General features: G+C 38.2%; 1 protein-coding gene across 1 annotated transcript in view; it reads left to right on the plus strand.

Moving 5' to 3' along the window:
• NPSR1 (neuropeptide S receptor 1) overlaps nt 1-19,990 on the plus strand; it is a gene marked incomplete at both ends in the record, with an annotated part of 136,560 nt that overhangs the window by 24,347 nt on the left and 92,223 nt on the right. The window contains 1 exon segment of the mRNA XM_082846834.1: nt 3,163-3,295. Within this exon segment, the coding sequence (XP_082702960.1) occupies nt 3,163-3,295 (133 nt within the window).

Consider the following 19,990-nt stretch of genomic DNA (forward strand, 5'->3'; position numbering starts at 1 on the left):
TTGTTAAAGATACCTTAGAGTTTTTTTTTGTTTGTCTTTGTTTGGTTTTGTTTGTTTTCAGTTTCCGGGACTGCAAAGGAAAAGAGGATTATTATTCCTTGGATTTGAATAAATCATGTCTTCCTCTCCAGACAAATCTGACATATCTAGTTTCAATATGTCATACAGCTAAATGTCCTATATTTCCTGAGATAATTTTCATTTCAAGTAACCTCTTACGATACTTATAAGTACCCGTGTCCTTGTCATCAACCATATATTCATCCATCAGATATTTATTAATCACTTTCTATGGGGAAGATAAAATTTCAGTCCAAAATGGTGACTCAGACTTAATGCCTGGCCTCATGGAAATCTTTTTGGCTCTGGAAGCACATCCCATGGAGTCAAATCCCAGGTATCAGCCCCATGGCAGCATCAGCATCGTCAAGAGAACACTGCAATTCATCCCTCTCAAACCAAGGTTGTAATTTTCTGCTCTGCAGGAAGCTGGGGTCACTGCGTGACCTCAGTAACTTGAGGTTAAAAACCAATTAGTCATAATCCCACAACTATTTAACTGAGCTTAAAACAGTCTCTAGTCACTGAAAAATTCCAAATTCACCTATTCCCTCTACTCACTATTGAGCATCTGGCTTGAATTTTTGCCTCACATGACCACTAGGGGGCATTTAATCCCCAACTATATTCTTAAAACACTGGTTCTGAGAATGGTGTTGGTATACCATCCGTACCTGTGGGGAAGAGGCGCAGGTGGAAAGCCTGTGAGGCTCAAGTGAAATTTCAGCAGACTGGAACTGAAAATAGGACAAAGAGGGTAAATTCAAGCATCATTCTTAAAAGGTAGTGAGTTATTTATAAATCACTGCTCAAACCTAAATGTAGTCCATGAAACTAAGAACGGAGATAAACCAAGTTTTATTTTGTGTGTACTATGCATCAGTCACTGAGCTAGAAATCTCCATTTTTGTCATCATATCTATCCATCACAAGTATCCTGAGACAGATTTTATTTCTGTCTTCATTTTATAAATGAGAAAACAGGCTCAGAGAGGTTATCATTTACTGATGTGTCACACATCTAGCAAGTAGTAAAGAATCTGATTCCAAATCAGGCTGGTTTGAATGCCCACTCACTTTTCTACTAAATGGCTCTCTTGACTGTGATGCTCAAATGCCTCTACACTTGTTTCCCCAATTCCTATTGTCATAATTCTCCAAATCCTTGTATTACCCTGGGATGCATGTGTGTTCAGGTGTATGTGCAAGCATGGGTTTAAGTGTACTATGAATAAATGATCCTACAACTATGTAATTGTTTTCATACTTAATGACCTTTGCACAACTTGATGAAACAGGACTTAATTTTGGCTGGGTATAATTTATACAATCTACATGTTTTAGTCTCCTTTGTAGTGCCAACACTTTATACCAGAGACAATTCACTGATACTGAATGAATTAACAAATAAAGAAACATGGCTCTTGGAAAGCAACAGTAGGGAACTTCTCTCACCTGGAAATTTCCTGGAGCCAGTCACTTAAGGTTGAGATTGTCTTTCAATAGAAAACTCCAAAGCAGGAGTGCACCTGATTTCACAGGATTTGTTCAACCTGCTCCGTACGCATCATCTAATCCCAAGGAGAACAGACCCTGACCTGTTTACAGAGCACCCTGGGACGCCCAGCCCAAAGCACAGTTACTGCAAGCTCCTAAGAAAAGGCTCAGGCGAGCCAGCACTGACTGCTCCAGCCCTCCTGAGGCTTGACCTCCAAGTCACTGATACATCTAACCGGGATAATTTGATTTGCAGTGTTTCAGAGTGGCAAGGCTGAAATCCTTAAAGGATATAGCAGGCTGGAAACTTAGGCTTGATTTCTATGTCCCACAAGGAATTCTTGAGGAAGCATTCCTTCTTCTCTGAGAAACCTCGGCTTTTGCTCTCAAGGCTTTCAACTCATTGGTTGAAGTCCACCCATATTAGGGAGGGTAATCTGCCTTTATTTAAAGTCGAGTGATTGTAGATGTTGATCACATCTATAAAACACCTTCACAACAACCACCTTACACTAGGGTTTGACCAAACAGTTGGGTCCTCTAGCCTGGCCAGGTTGACACATACAATTTTACCATCACAAGGGGTTTCTTCAGGCTCTCCTTACCATCTTCTCCAAACAGAAGCACTTCTCATCCCAGTCTTAGACCTGTGCATTCTTACCAGGACTCTGCCCAGACCTTTTGGGCTGAAGTCTCTTGGCTTCTGATTTCCGACTTGCCTCTGGATCCCCTTGGCTCCCTGTTCCTCACCCACAGCTCAGCCCACCCCGTCCTTATGTCCAACCCATCCTGTTGCCCCGGGCTTCTGCTTATTCTGGGCTATGGACTTCAGGTAGATGGAAAGTTCCATTTGAAGGAAGAGTGGAAAACTTTTTATGAAGAACTTGACATTTTAAATGAGTAGCATTCCGGCTTTTTTCATCTTTACTAATTATACACTATTCAGTGGAACTTTAATATTACTATATTATATAATTCTGTCAAAGGAGAAATAGTAAGATAACCCATAATCACACTACCCTAAAATAACCACGCTTAACATTTTAGTATACTTCAGTCTTTTCCCTGCATGTATAATTTTGCAGAGTTGTAATCACACCCAACATACAATTTTATTATGTTTTTCCATTTACCATTATATTATAAGCATTTTAATGTTGCCACATAATCTTCATGTCTGTCATTGTTAATAGCTACATAATAGTTCACTGAATTGAAGTGCTTTATTTACTTAACTATCCTATTATCTTTCAACAATTTCCAATTTCTTCTTACAGTAAATATGCGTAGTGATTGTAGTGTTCTTTTTCAAACTTAGAATTCTTTCACATAGGCTTAAAATTGTTTGGCAAGAATACTGTGTATACATTTTTGTCTCTTGACATATATTTCCAAATGGATCTTTTTAAAGGTTGCATCAATTTACACTGCTGCCAGTGTAAATAAGGACAACTGTGTCTTTGTTCTCTTGAGAGTAGAGCTTTGACAGGTGGGGATAGGAGACCAGGAGGAAGACATTTCAACACCAAAGCCTGAGCCTTGAATTCTGTAAAGTACCCTGATCCTCACTGATACACCAGTTTTGTGTTGCTTTGTTTCTCACAGACTGAGCAGTTGATAACTCTGTGGGTCCTCTTTGTTTTTACCATTGTTGGAAATGCCATCATGCTGTTCTCTACACTGAGAAGGAAGAGGAAGTCGAGAATGACCTTCTTTGTGGCTCAGCTGGCCATCACAGGTACATAACTGCAGTGTGTGCAGAATTCCAATGGCTCCTCACTTTCAATTATTTTACCAATAGAATTGGTGTATTATCAGTCCAAAATGCAACCGCAAATTTGGGAGAAATTTCTATAGGGATATGAAACTCAAATTTGAATTTTTCTTCCAGCAAATTTAACATATTTAAATATTTATAAGATTCCATTATAAAAATAACTCCTTATACAACAAACTTGAAAATATCATTATCAGTGCTACCAAAGCATTCTAAAGAGTTCTACTTTCCCTATACACAGCAGCCTCCATGGTTCACTAAGGTGATATTCCCATATCATACCGTCTTATGAGCTTAAAGAATATATCCCAGAAAATAGAGTAAAGGGTAATTAGGATTATCGAGTAAATGCAAAATTCTTGGATGAGGGTATAATAACTTTCTTTCACCATATTTTTTCAATTACAGTGTTGTAACCCACATTCTACAAAACTATGTGTTCTTCTAGAGTGTAAGAATTTAGAGGTGGTAAGGATATTAGCTTAGAATTTAAAGTACTGTCAAGAATAATAATAAATGAACTGAAATTTCACCATCTATTGTCAAAAAGAAGAGTTGCATGTTCTAGTCAAATCCATAGTCTGCTAATGTTAACCTGGGCTTAATTTCTCACGAATGTTCTAGATAGTCTAGATAGTCTAGATAAATTAATTTGTTAATTCCCTCTGGAAAAACTCAAGGGGTCAGATCAGGAGCATTTCAACTGGAGAATTCTTGGAGAGAGAAAGTTTGCCTAGAGTCTGAGATTAGGCTAACTTCTTATTTAAAGTGTTAAAATTTCCTTCATACACATTTCACCATGATCTCAGATCCTGTAGTAAGGGATTTGAGAATACATATCTGAGTCTTTAGTATGTATAAAAAGGTTACTCTGGTATCAGCTGAAGCATCCTATTCTTTCAGATTTACATAAATTTGATTTGAGTCCCCTATCCTATGCTAATGGCCTCCCCAAGATTTCTTCAAATTTTCTGGACTTTATATTTTTAGTCATCACTTCTGGTTCTTACTTGCTAACTTTGCTGAACCTTTGCTCTCTTTTACAGGCATCTCACCTTCCCTAGTCTTTTTTTTTTCTTTTTAAGCCATACTGACCCTAACAGGGCACTCAGCTCCCCTTTCTTTTATATTCTTTAAAATCATCCACAGAAACATAACTTTCTATGTTTAAAAGACTTTGTCAAATGTTTCTGGCAACAGAGGGAGATTGCATTATAGCAAAGCAAATATATTAAAATTGAATATTATATATTTTTGAAACTTTAAGCTACAATCAATTGTGTCTTTGACTCTCCAATGTTGTTTTATAGGATAACCAAATTTTTTCACATAAACATATTCTTGAATCATCAGATTCAATTGACATCATCAGTGACACACATATTTGGAAAATTAAATTCAGAGACATTAATTCTTGGCTCTTCTGATAGAGAAAAATAAGCGTTAACAGTTATTACTGGGTAAGGCAATATTAATGCCCTTCATTAAATAATATTTTCCATCATGACTCACCTCCTAAGAGCAGCTTCCTACTTACAGGCCGGTATCCTTGAGTGATTCTTTAAGGAACATTTTGATTTCCATTTAGTAGGTGAATCAATTGGAGTCAGATTCATCTGCACATCTATAAAATCCAGATAATGGTGGCTTAAGTTTACAAGGATTTATTTTCACCTATGTAAAGAATTCTGGAGGTAGACGGTCCAGGGCTCATATTTTATTTTCTTATCACTGGGGTCTCAGGCTCCTGTATATATATTTTTACTCTATTAAAGGATTTTCATACTCAAGGTCACCTCATGGTATGGATGGCTCCTGGTTCAAGGTGGCTGCTAGAACTCCTGCCATAATCCCCAGATTCTAGTCTAACAAAAAGGACGAGAGGAGGAAGGACAAGAGGGGCTCATGCCAGCTCTGTGTCCTCTTAACTGGCATTCCTAGAACTCCCACCCATTAATTTTTGCTTGCATCTCATTTGTTATCTCTAACTGAAGAAAAGCTGGTAAATGTTTTTGTTTGTTCATTTTTAACCCATTGGCCGGAATAAAATCAAGCTTCTTTTCCTAAGGAAGAATGAGAGAACAGAGATAAGTAGCAGTCTCTGGCATAGCTTGTCTTCCATATTTCAGTTTCCATTGAGAACTGAGAAGTTTAGACAATGAATCTCTGTTTGACTACCCATTTGACTGCTTTGAAGGTGCTTCCTCCAGAGTGCCATGCTTTCTTCTTTAGACCTCATGTCTTGGAAGGCCAGCACTTCGCATGTTGTCCAAACACTGCAGTGACCCATTGGATGACTGCCCCATTAAGTAGATAAACTCCTATTGTTGACTATTCACATAACCTCCCCCCCCACCCAGTTTTTGGCTATTATTAGCAATTCTGCAATGAATATTCTCACAATTAAATCTTGTGAGCATTCTTTATTATTTATTTAAGAAAATTTATAGACATGAACTTACTGCATCAAAAGAAGACACTTCAAACTGGCCAATGTCCTGTTAGGTCACCCAAGATTAAAAGATGATGAAAAATGTCATGGGACAAATGCTCTAGAAACTACCAACACAGATCCACACTGAGTCTTGTTTAAAAAGGACCCTGAAAACAAAAGCCCTACTGGCTTGCAATAGTTATGAGGACACGGATTCTCTTTGTTCGCCTATAAATGTTCTATCTGTACCTACTCAAGTCTAATTTGCTTATTTTAAAAAGGAGCATTTTCTTCCACCCTAGCCAGTGTGTCAGAGAAGAAGCCACACCTAATCTGGCCTTTCTTTCCCCCACAGTAATTATAGCAGCACTCGTATTTGTGAAAACAAAGAACACATCATTTACAAGACATTTGAAGAATTGTTTTTATTTTGCATCTGTATATTTTAATTCACTTCCCTCTTCTCCATATTTCTTATCCCTTCAAAAAATCTTACCTAATTCTTCTCTATATCTTCCATTAGGAATTTTGACTGTAGGTTTAGTCTTGAGAACGGAAGGAAACCAGAAGTTCTTAAAGCTGCTATTTTGGCATATTCTGCCATTCTTAGCACTACCATTTTAACAATCTATTGGATGAATTTAATGACTGTTTATATTTTATGAGCTAAAGTGCCAATTAAAATTTATTAGTCATTTATCATCTTCAAGACTGACTTGTCTGTTTTATTCAAATGCCATAAAGAAGGGGAGCTAATGAGAGTAACTCCCATTGAGTGTTCAACCAAGGAAAGACAGAAAATATATATTTTTTGGCACATATTCAAATAACGTCCTTCTTCTGATAGGACCAAATCTTCTCACATTGGTGGAAATTAGCTTTGCCTCAAAGCACTTTCTGGAGAGCAATTTACTAATAAACGAAGGTATGTGCCACCCTCAAAGCCTTCCTGTTAATTATCTGACAGCAGAGAAAATTGAGAGGTTCAGGCAGGGAGGTGAGACCAGGAAGACTGAGGTATTCAAGGCCATCCATGGAGTTCACTACCACTTCCAATGCTAATTTCACTCACTTTTTCCCTGGGGTTTTGAGTTGCATACTCAGTTCATTTATTTATTTTAATTCTGCTCATTCGTTTTTTAAATATTTTTTCAGCTTTATTGAGATAAAGTTGATATAGACTATGTAAAAGCTTAATATGTACAAAGTAATGACATGCTGTATGTACCTATTGCAATAAATTCAGTTAGCATCCATCACCTCACATAGTTACAATCTGTGTCTGGTGGGGGAGGGGAGTATGTTAAGAACTTTTAAAATCTACTCTCTAAGCAACTTTCAAATATACAATACACTATTGTTAATGACGGTCACCATGTTGTACATTACATCCCCAGAACTTATTCTTCTCATAACCAGAAATTTGTTCCCTTCGACCATCTTCACCCATTTCCCCCAATCCCCACCTCTGGTAACCACCAATTTGTCCTCTGTTTCTATGAGTTCTTTTTTTTTTTTTTTTTCAGATTCTACATATAGCATTTGTCTTTGACATTTCATAATGCCTTCAAGATTCATTTATGTTGTCACAAATGGGAGGATCTCTTTCTTTTTATGGTTGAATAATATTCCATTGTGTATGTGTACCATGTGTTCTTTTTTTTATAAATTTATTTATTTTATTTATTTATTTTTGCCTGCATTGGGTCTTCGTTGCTGCGTGTGGGCTTTCTCTAGTTGCGGCAAGCGGGGGCTACTGTTTATTGCAGTGCGCAGGATTCTCACGGAGGTGGCTTCTCTTGTTGCAGAGTGTGGTCTCTAGGCGCGCGGGCTTCAGTAGCTGTGGCGCTCGGGTTTAGTTGCTCCGCGGCATGTGGGATCTTCCCGGACCAGGGCTCAAACCTGTGTTCCCTGAATTGGCAGACAGATTCTTAACCACTGCGCCACCAGAGAAGCCCTATACCATGTATTCTTTATCCATTAATCCACTGATGAAAACTTAGGTTGTTTCCATGTTTTGGTTATTGTATATAATGCTGCCATAAACATGGAGGTACAGATACTTTGAAGATAGAGATTTAATTTCCTTTGGATATATATACACAGGAGTGAAATTGCTGGATCATATGGGAGTTTTTAATTTCTTAAGGAAACTCCATACTGTTTTCCATAGTGGCTACACCAATTTACATGCCCACCAAAAATGTACAAAAGTCCCCTTTTCTCCACATCCTCACCAACACTTACCTCTTGTCTTTCTGATAATAGCCATTCTAACGTTTGTGGTGATAACTCTTTGTGGTTTTGATTTGTGTTTCCCTGGTGATTAGTGATGTTGAGTATCTTTTCTTGTACCTGTTGGCCATTTGAATATTTTCTTTGGAAAAATGTCTATTTATGTTCTGTGCCCATAATTTAAATGGATTATTTCTATTTTGGCTATTGAGTTGTATGAGTTTCTTATATATTTTGGATATTAACCCCTTATCAGATATATTGTTTGCAAATATTTTCTCCCATTCCATATGTTGCCTTTTCATTTTGTTGATCATTTCTTTTTTTATGTATAAGCATTTTAGTTTGACATATTCCTGCCTGGTTATTTTGCTTTTGTTACCTATGCTTTGGGTGTCATATCCATAAAATCATCGCCAAGAACAATATTGAGGAGTTTTTCCCTATGTATTCTTCTAGGAGTTTGATGGCTTCAAGATCTTACATTTTTCTTTAATCCACTTCAAATTAATATTTGTGAGCAGTGTAAGATATGGGGTCCAGTTTCATTTTTTTGCATGTGAATATCCAGTTTTCCCAGCACACTTATTGAAGAAATTATCTTTTATCCATTGAGTATTCTTGGCTCCCTACAGTCAACTATTAGTTGACTTTATATTCATGGGTTTATTTCTGGTCTCTCAATTCTGTTTCAATGGTCTATGTGTCTATATTTATGCCAGTACCATACTGTTTTGATTATTACAGCTTTGTAGTATATTTTGAAATCAGAATGTGTAATGCCTCCAGTTTTGTTCTTCTTTCTCAGAATTTCTTTGGGTATTTGAGGTCTTTTGTGGTTTGACATGAATTTTAGGAATTTTTTTCTATTTCTGTGGAAAAATGCCATTGAAATCTTGACAGGGATTGCATTGAATCTATAGATTGTTTTGGGTATTATGGACATTTTAACATTAAATTTTCCAATCCATGAACAGGGGGTATCTTTCCATTTATTTGTGTCTTCTTCAATTTCTTTAATCAGTATCTTACAATTTTCTGTGTGCAGATCTTTCACCTCCTTCATTAAATTTATTAATAAGTATTTTATTGTTTTGGATGCTACTGAAAATGGGATTGTTTCCTTTATTTCTTTTTCAGATAATTGTTAGTGCATCAAAATAAAGCTGACTTTTGTATGTTGATTTTATATCCTGCAACCCAAATCAGGCAAAAATACCAACTAAGCTCCCTAGCCAAATGGGGTCACCATCTGTGATCTTTGCTCTGGTGCATGTGTGAAGAGAAATGTCATCTGCCAAGATCTGAGCACTGGTTGTTATAAGCTCCACCCTTCTTCTCTGCTTGTTTCTGATCCACAGTGGTCAAGCCCTGCAGATTTTCCCAGTGATTCTTGTGGGTTGAGACCAGAGAGGGCATCCTGGGAAGCATCCTGCAACACTGGGGGAAGTGGATGCTCACTTTGGGATATTTTTTCCCCACTGGAGAAATTGTAGGCCCAGTAGGGCCCTCTCAGTGTGGCCTTGTGCCTGCCTGGGGGAAGGACGATGCTGTCAGAGTGTAGTTCTTCAAATTACCCTTCTAACGTGGTCCTTCTTGGTCTCTGTGGTCCAGGGGGTTGTTTCACATCACCCCTGTGTTCTAGAGTTTTCACAATCATGTCTTGTCTATGGACACTTGCTAGTTGGTCTTCTTGTGAGGGGGACTGAAGTCAGGAATGATCTATGTTGCCATCTTGATGACATTACTTGTAATTCTTCCCTTTCATAATGAAAATGCTTAAGACTAAGGATTTTTTTCTGAATGCATAAATTTTATGAGATAATTCTTATTGTTTTTACTTTCCAAATATTTTAGTGTTGATTTTTTAATTTCCTCTTTCACTACTAAATAACTATTTAGTAGTTTTTGGTTATTCTTATCTTTAATTTCTAGGCAACTTTATTTTTCTTTAACATTTTGTAATTCACATTTAATTTTATTGCCTTGCAGTCAGAGAATATTTTTAGAAGGATTCCTGCTCTTTGGAATTTACTAAAAGTACCTTTGAGGTATAACACGTAATTATTTATTTTGAAAAATATCTAACGTTTACTAAAAATTAGGACATAATAATTAAAATTGGGGAAATTAAAAAAAAATCACCTAAATGAAAAAAAGCAATGGTTGTTTACTTTAGAGCTTACTATAGCAAGGAAGTCAGTCAGTATCATTTGTGTTGGCAGGACTCAAAGTTAGGCAGAGGAGTGGGAAAGCTTTGTAACACACACAAAAAAAGGAAAGGCTGCAGGTGTGCCCTGATTGGAAACTGTTGGCATGGGAAGCAGAAGCACAGCATCCTATGTGATTGGTTAGCATTGCATATTTGTCTTTCTCTGTTTGGTCCTAAGTTGGAAGCAGAGTCAGTTATTAATAAGAGAAGCTGTCAGTTATTAATCAAGTGCTTCCTATTTGGGGCAGATCACTAGAGCAGTTATTGTTTGGCTTTCTGGACTGGTTGCTACAGATAGTAGGCTGGCTTCCTGAGCTGGTTACTTCAGGTTGCAGTTCAGAGTTCCATTTTTATATACAGTCTGGTCATTGTCCATATGTATATTCAGTCTCTCAATGTATTCTTTGTGCTTATCTTTCTGAATTTGCCCTTATTAATTACAGTCTTCAGATTTTCTCTATTTCCATATATGTACTTCTTGCCTATCTGATATGTCATGAGTGACTAAAAGTGCTGTTAAAAAGTTTCACACTTTGTCTAATTTTCTCCCGGTATTTTTTATCAATATTTATTTTATAAATTTTAACATTTTGTTATTTGGCTCCTAAAGGCTCCTGACTAATATATCTTTAATATAGGTCTGAGTGCTTAATGTTACAAACACACACACACACACACACACACACACACACACACACACACACACACAATCCTTCTAGTTTCATTTATTAGCTTGCTTAAATTTTATTTATGTGATATTAATCTTAAATGCGTCTATTTAATTTTTATTGCATTTGTTTTCCAAGCACGGGACTAAGCATTTTAATAAAATCTCATTTAAAAAATATATTTATCAAAAACAAAAAAACAAACAAACAAACAAAAAAAATATATTTATCTCATTTGTCTTCTGCTTTGTGACTATGTTTGCAATAATTATCAGCAAGTATTTCTATATTTGAATGTTTCAATGCTCACCAATAGTTGGCTTCCCCATTCTTGGTTCCTTTATTTTGATAGAGCTTCCAATTTTCTGGAGTACTTTGAGTGCTAATATTTTTCCTCATTCAGCCTGGATAGGATTCTCAAGCACCCGGCATCAATGAAAAAGACTTTCTCTTGCCTCCAAAACAATGGCAGTATAGATGAGGAAATCTTGAATTCACAACTCAGATCACCATAGATGTTGCTCCACGGACTTCTGGCACCCCACGTTACAGAGAAGTCTAAAGTCAGCCTGGAATTTCTTCCTTTATAGCTTACCAGATTTTTTCTTTTGTTTCCAGATTTTCTTTTCCTGTTTTTGCTGCGCTGAGTTGGGTATGGGATCTTAGTTCCCTTACCAGGGAACAAACCTGCACCCCCTGCAATGGAAGTTCAGAGTCTTAACCACTGGACCTCCAGGGAAGTCCCCTAATTTTTGTTTTTTTTTGAGGATTCATACTTTTACCTGGTTATATCTATTTATTGATCCACTATATCAGTTCTGCTTTTTGCCAAGTAAGCTCTTTGGATCTGCAGATTAAAGTGATTTCTTAGCTCATTTTATTTATGTCTGAATATTGATTATCTTCCATTTATTCTTCTGTTATGTTCAGGAGCACTAACTATTCATACATCAGTAACTATGGTCCTTCTCTCTCACCATTTATATACCTTGGTCCTATTCTTCTAACTATTAAAACTTTTTCTAATTATTGATTTGATTTTGATTGGCAGTGTTGACTCTACCTTTTAATGTTTCTAAAGTATCTTAAAAGTTGCCTTTCCTTTGAGCAGTTTCAAAACATTCATTCCTTATATTATCCAGTACCTTTTTATTTCTGTCAACTTCTCAGTATTTCTCTTTTCACAACTTACCTAATGTCTTATTATCTCATCTTTCACCTTTTATGCCACAATGTCAAAGTTTTTCTTAAGTGTAAAAAGAACACAAAACACACTGCTTAAGATTTAAGTATGTTTCCTGAACTAAAAGGGTTTTAAAGGATTTCTTTTTCTGACATTTGTGTATTCTTTTCTACTTAATATTACAAAATTTCTCTACCATATGACTCACTCATTCCACTAAAAGTTGCTTGATTGGCTAACATCTGAATAAATGTGCATGCTTTTCATTTAGATTACTCATACAGTGGCTATACAATACCATCATTGTTTCCCACTCTGAGAAGAGATGGTCTATGTTTGTAAAGAAAATCAATTTGTCTTGAGCAGGAAAAGAAGGTATTGTCCTATCACTATGGGAATAATTTAACTAAAAGGAATGAACTCTTATCCCAGGAAAACTTTTTCTTCTTTAGAGAAATTGGGTTTCTTTATTGTTCCCTCCGTTTGCTCCACCATTATCACACTGTGTGACCTGGAAAGGGCACTTAACCTCACTAAGTGTTCGTTTTCTCATCTCTAAAATGAAGGAGTTATCTGGATGATATTAAGAGACCAGAAATGATCTGGCTCTAGTAGTCCTGTGCTTCTAATTAGAAATTTCCAGTTGTAGAAATTGAGGGGAATTTTTACATTTTCATATGTCTGCCAATTAAACAACTTTTGTTATAATGAGTACAGGTCACCTTTATGAATTAGCTCTGTTGCCTAAAAATGGTAATATCTGTCTCCTGGTCCACATAGAATGTGTCCAATGGAATGTAGTAATAATAGTAATAATAATAAGATTGACTCACTGCTGCTTGCTACCTCACTGGGCTTCCCAGATCAACACACTACAATTCCTTTTGTGGCTTATTCTTTCATTCCTTCCTCTAGTCATTTAACAAATACTATTAAGCACTTACTACGATGAGGCTTGGTTCTAGGTTACTAAGGACACAGTGGCGTACATGGTTATTAGTTACAGTTGAAACAATAAAGCAAAAAGGGGGACAATTTTGCTTTTGTCATGCAAAGTTCAGTGACAGAATAAGCTCTGGGCTTGATTTGCTTAGCGATTCAGGAATGCCACCAAGGACCCTGTCTCTGACGTGGTAGAAGGCATCACTCTCAGCCTTGTTCCTCATCCTGGTTGTAGGATGCTGTATTCATTTGCTAGGGCTGCCATACAATTACCACAGACTGGGTGGCTTAAACAACAGAAACTTTTTCTCACAGATCTGGAGGCTAGAGGTCCAGGATGACGATGTTGCCAAGTTTGGTTTCTTCTGAGGCCTCTCTCCTTGAAGTGGTGGCCATCTTCTTCTTTTGTCTTCTGTTGACCTATAACAAATAGACTGCCAATTATTTCTCCAGAAAAAAAATAGGGTTTATTCAGGATCAGTAAAGAATTGCCATTCAGGGTGTGCAAGTATGGCAAGCCATGTGCAAGTCCTCTCACAGGAAGGAGAGGAGAACTCTTTTATTAAAGAGGGGAAAGGGAAGCTGGGAGGGCTATAGGTAACAAAGGGTCCACCGGAGGACTTGAGAGTTCAAACGATAATGGCTTTTCATTGGCTGAGTTGTGCTGACGTTTTCTCATTGGCTGAGCTCTTGCCAGGAAAGAAGAGAAAGTCTTTCTTCTTCCTGTTGGGCTCTGCTGTCTTCATAGGACAGGAGAGCTCCCCCTTCTGGCTTCTTGACTATTTTAATTGAGGTTGCTGTTTATCAATTTTGACACTTCACATGGTCTTTCTTCGAGTGTGTGAATGTCTGTGTCCTAGTCTCCTCTTCTTATAAGGACATTAGTCAGGTGGATTAAGTCCAACCCATATGACCTCATTTTACCTTAATTACCTTTGTAAAGGCCCTATCTCCAAATACTTTCATGTTCTGAAGTACTGGGAATTAGGACTTCAACAAATACATTTTGTCGGGGCGGGGCAGGTAGGGGGACACAAGTGAACCCATAACGGATGCTTACTAATGACTCCTGGGGAACTCTTGTCCACATGCACAGAGAAAGACTGTGATTTTTAGAAATTTTCGTAGAAATGTAGGAAGCCACCCTTCCCGGCAGTGCTTAGCAAACACGTACATGACCCTCACCAACCTAACTTGAGCTATATGCTCATATATGAACCAATCAGTGTGAACAAGATATGCAATTACTGATGAGCTCACATTGAAGTCAAATGTCCCACTCCTAGGGATTCAGCTTTCCCCAGAGCACACTGGCTGGGATGAGATACTTGAACTAAAAGTTGGGTTCTTACTAAAAGAAGAAGTAGATGTTGGAGAGATAACCTCATTACAAATGGTAGGGGGGAAAAGACAGAGTGCTTAATCCTCAGGAGCTTCTGTTCAGGGGAGGGGTCGGGGGGAGATTTTTCTCAGGGCTTCAGGACTGGGGCAGCTGGGCAGTTAATGCCTGGAATCCAGAGCAGGACAGAATATATCTCTACCCAAGAGTTGGGAGCCTTCCAAATATCTTTGAAGATTAAAAACATTAAAACCCTGCCTGAGAAAAGTAAAATTTATGAAGTTAGCTTATTCGATTCAACTCGGGAACTTACACAGATCAAATGAACTGCAGTTGTGTTTGTCTCCCTGATATTCAGATAGAAGGGTGATTGGTGAGCACAACCCTTCAGGATGTTTACAAATATCATCACTTTCAACTTTATACCAGCCTTGTGAGATAAATATTCCCGTTTCCCAGATGAGGACAAGGCTCAGAGAGGGTAAGTGGCCTGGCAAAAGTTTTCGAGCGCCTTCTGCCCTGCCCCATAGCCCCTCTGCAGCGTGAGGACACAAGAATGAGCAGCCTGGAGTTGCAGGTGGTCCTTTTCCCCTAAAGGGGTTTGAGAGCCACCAGCACCTGTTCAAGGGGTCCTTGTGGTCACACCTTGAGGATCCTCCGAGTAGAGCAGCTTAGTATACAGACAGGCACCACAACTCTGTCCTGTGCAACTCTGTCCTTGGCTCAGCAATTATTGGCTCAATTCTAGATGAACTCTGCCAAAAATTTTAACATTAAGAATTGTTGCCTGTTTCTAATTTTAATAATTAATGGAAGTTTTACAACTCTCAGTGACTTTTAACTCAGTTTTCTTTGGCTTACTGTTTCTTGGGCAGTAACAGTGTGATCACTGTTATACAAACAAAGGCTGGACATGATCTATGACCAACTTCTTCCTCCGTGGTAATATCATTGCATGCTTCTGAATTCCCCAGCTTTTTGTACAATCGGGTCACTGTCTCAAAATTCGAGCAATCAACACTTGAGTTTAAAACGTGTCCTTGTAGCATACTTTTTAGGCTAATCCAATTCACGATGCTCTGACTTTTGTTGCCAACCGCTTACTTGACACGTCTAAAAATGCCCTTCTTCATGCACAGCTTTCCACACCTCAATTGCTGCCAGCACATCTTTATCGTTGCTTAGAACAAACAAGAAGTCATCCTAGACTCCTCTTTCTCTCACACCACACATGCAATTCATCAGAAAATCAACTGCCTTAAAAAAAATTCAACCACTTCTTGCCATCTCTATTGCTTCCACTCAGTTCTGAGCTTTCAGCATCTCCTGCATGGATTACTTCAATAGCCTCCTGATAGGTCTTCCTGTTTCTATAGTTGCCTCTTTATAGTCTATGCCAAGGGTGGCAAACTATAGTCCATAAGTCAAACTCTGTCAACTGCCTGTTTTTGTAAATAAAGTTTTATTACAACACAAATAGGCCCATTTGTCTACATATTGTCCATGGCTATTTATGTGCTACAATGGCACAGAAATGAACAGATATGACAGAGATCATATGGCCCACAAAGCCTAAAATGTTTACTATCTGACCCTTTAAAGAGAAGATTTTCTTCTCTTTAGGTCCCTGGAATACTCTCGACTTGGCAATCTGAAACGTCCTTTTGAAATAAAAATCAGATCAGGTGATGCCACTGCTCACATCCCTCCTATGACTCCCCAGTTTACCATGAGTAAAATCCAAAAAGCTTTACAAAGACCTTTTAAGGTTACATGATCTGGCTTCTCCATTACCTCTCTGATTTCTTCTACTGCTATCTCCCTCATTTACTCTGCTCCAGCCCAAAGGACCCCTTGCTGTTCTTCCAACATGCCAGGCACAATCTTACCTCAGAACCTTTGCATATGCTGTATCTTCAGCTTAGAGAGCTCTTTCCCCAGATGTCTGCATGGCTCACTCTCTCGTGTTCCTCAAATCTTTGCTCAAATATCAGTTGCTTGTGGGTTTCTAATTAATACAACCCACCAGCCCTAGATCCCAGAATTCCTGAGACTTCCTTCACACTGTTCTATTTTTCCTTTTTTTTGCATAGCAATTGTTACATTCTACTATGCTATAATTTACTTATGCATTGAGTTTATTGTTTATTGTTTGCTTACACTCCCTAAAATATAGGGCAGGGATTTTTGTTCTATAACAACTTAGAAAAGGACCTGGACACATAGTAGTCATTCAATAAATATTTGTTGAGAGAATGAATGAACAAATGAATAAATGAAAAATGAATATAAAATATTTACAGGTCCTAACATTCTGCTAAGCACTATGGGGGAAAACACACACACACACACGCGCACACACACACACACGCGCACACACACACACACACACTCTCCAATATGTGACATGTTCCTCTATCTCAAGAATTTATTATCACACACAAAGTTGAAGGAATTTAGGAAAAGTATAATGGAATATAATTAGCACTAAAATGACTAGTATAGCCAAATGTACAGAGTAGATTAGAATAAAAGAGAACAAAGTAGGACAGAGTTGTTTGGGAAGGCTCCTTGAAACACCATGAACCACTCCCAGAAAAGTAGAGAGAATTAAACTCAATTAAACAGTGGGTGGCAGGAGGAGCTCACAGTATTGCATATGAAGGGCACAGCATAAGCAAAGCCAGGGAAGCGAGGAAGAACAATCTTTACCACACCTGTTGCTCAGCAAATTATTAGTCAGCCCTAGCTTAACAATCCAGTGTTGAAGTTTTGATCTTCCTCCATCAATCATCAATCAATCAATCAATCAATCAATGGGACATTGAAGAGCTTGGTCTAATCCACCTAGAGAGTCAGTAAAGAGAAAACAGGCTATAGAAGGGAACATGGAGCCCTCTGGAAGACCCCTGGCCAGGTAGTGCTGAAAGAGCACAGGTGCAGGGTATGCCTTTAGTAGAGCTTCTTGGCATCTGCATGTAGGAAATCCTGATGGACATTCCCAAAGCTCCAAGCCCCGGACGTAAAAGAAAGGGAAAGAAGGTTTCCATTTAATAGTTAAATTTATTAAACCGATCCATGATGGGAAAAGGCAGAGTCTTCTATATCCACTGAAATAGTTACTTTGTTATAGATTATTCAGTAATATGCAATCCTCTAAATAGTAATATGATAATATAATATGTAATAATACATGTATATACATTAGATATATACATTATATAATATATATCTATAACTGTATATATAATATATAGAGAAATATATATAATATACAGAGATACAGTTTATAATACATGCAGATACATTATATCATATATATACGGATATATATTATACCTATATGTCTATATATCACATATCATATATATCCATATATATCTATAGATTCAAAAAGACTGACAATATGAAATTTTTTAATAGAAGGAGAGAAACCATGGAACTAAGTATCTACTACCGACCAAGAGAGAGAAGTACTAAATCAGGTCTCTAGTGTAGTGTTCTGTCCTTTGAATCAAGGATATGTCATCAGGCCTCACGATGATTATGTATCCATTCAATTAATCAAAGTTCATGGAGCATCTACCATGCGCCAGGCTGATGCTAAGTGCCAGGGATTGAGTGGTGAGCAAAACAGACAGTGTGCCAAGCCCTGAGGAACAGAAGTCTCGTGTGGGTGCAGATATTAAACACACACTGGTCTAGGACAGTTTGGAGGGGTCTCCAAGGCCAGCCACCAATTCTTTCTCTAATTATATGATCATGAAAACACCTTCTGATGACTACTTAAGTCTCTCATATAGATTGTTCAGGAAACTGTGAGGTTTGGGGGAGGTGGCTACAGATTGAAAACCTAATTTCTGAATCTGCCGTGCTGAGGACTAAACCATAGATTTCAAATCACCACAGGAAAGTCACTCTGTGAGCCTCGTGGGGGCACCTTCCTGCTGGCTACATACTCTGCTTTCAAGAGAAATTTTTTCTTGAGCTTTCTTTCTTTTTCCCATTTACATTTTTTCTCACATCTTCTTTTTTCCCCCCTCTAAGTCTTCCCCCAAATAAGCTTGTCTTGACTTACCTTGAGTTCATTTTGTCAGATTGTCTGTTGTTAATTCCATGTCATCACTGCCTCTCTCCAGGTTTTGCTTTGTATCATAGGGGAGAAGGCTGCATTTCCCAGAATTGTCTTCTCCCATTTACTTCCAGGTCACATTCTGCCACTGAGGGGTACAGACATGAAATCTGGAAGATAGTTGAGAAGGAGAAACCACTTTCTCCAGTGGCAGTTCTACCAGAACACGAGCAGATGGCAAACATGCGATTATCTGCAGCAACTTCTAAGCAAGTTCTTGGAAGTTACCTGATTTCCTGGTGCTTCCAAAGATTCTTGAAGTTTGCAGGCTCCTGGTGAGCCCCTGTAAACCACCTGCTTTGGCGCCACGGGCAAACTAAGGTCATCTGCAGGTGCTTTGTAGCCGCTCAGGTGCTTTCTGATTTTATGAACTCAAGCCAAAGCTTCCCTAAGCCCTCTTAAGTCTCATTCCCTTTATCTAAAACCTTTCCTACTTGGAATACCTAGAAAGGCTACTTTCTGACCAAACTTGAAAAGCTCAGTAAGTTTGTATGGGAAGGACTATCGCCAGTTATTTTGGCCCTTTCCCCAAGATCCTTAAACTAAATATACAATGGCCTCGCTTCAGGTAGAGAAGAGAAAACAGAGGGAGGAAATGTAAATTACCTATTTCTAGATTCCACTATTAGTGACTAATGTACTCTTTGTGCTTCCTATACTGGAGCCTCACAGACTAATCAGAAGCTTGAAAAGAAGTCCTTTAGCCAATAAGAGAAAAACCTTTTTACCTGACCTCATATTGGATAATTGAGAAGCTCTCCTTGGCTTGTGGGTCTTCTTAGTGATGTTTTCAGGATATGGCAAACAGGCTTGCTTGGCTAGGGAACAGGGACTCCATAAAGGAGTGAGTAGGTTTATAAAAATATGATCACCTAGTGGACTCCAAAGCTGGTGGTTCTCAACATCCTGCAGATAATCAACTGCAAGAGCAGTTACAAAAAAAAAAATATATGTCCAGACTCATATGAAAGATTTGATTTAATTGATCTGGAGCCAAACCAAGACGTTAGTAGTTTTTCAAAGTTCTCAGATTATTTTAATATGCAGCCAGGGTTGAGAAACACTAAGAAGATGTCCATGAAATGCTCAGCACAGATCCTGCTCAAGAAATGTTAGCTCTATCCTCTGCTGTCATTGTTGGGAAATCTGAGACTTGAGCCCAGGCTTCTTGGAGGAGTGTCCCTTCCATTTCCCCACAGCAGCCCAGAAGTGTGGATAAGACCATACAACACACTCCTTGGCACTGACTGAACATTCCAGTCAATGGAGACTTTGCAAAAGTACTGATGCCTGGTACTCCTGACCCATTAAATCAGCGCCACTGGGGTGGGACCCACGCATCAGTATTATTATTAATTATTCCACAGACATCGCCACATGATCTGATCTCTATTCCCCCATTATAATTTATTTGTAGCTCTTTATGCCACTTCAGTTACAGCTGCTTGTTTATATCCTCTCTCTCACTGTACTGTGAACCACCTGATGTCACGGTGGATGTTTTGTTTCGT

This window comes from Leucopleurus acutus (assembly GCF_964270905.1).
Source record: "Leucopleurus acutus genome assembly, chromosome: 9".
In the NCBI taxonomy this organism is placed as follows: domain Eukaryota; kingdom Metazoa; phylum Chordata; class Mammalia; order Artiodactyla; family Delphinidae; genus Leucopleurus; species Leucopleurus acutus.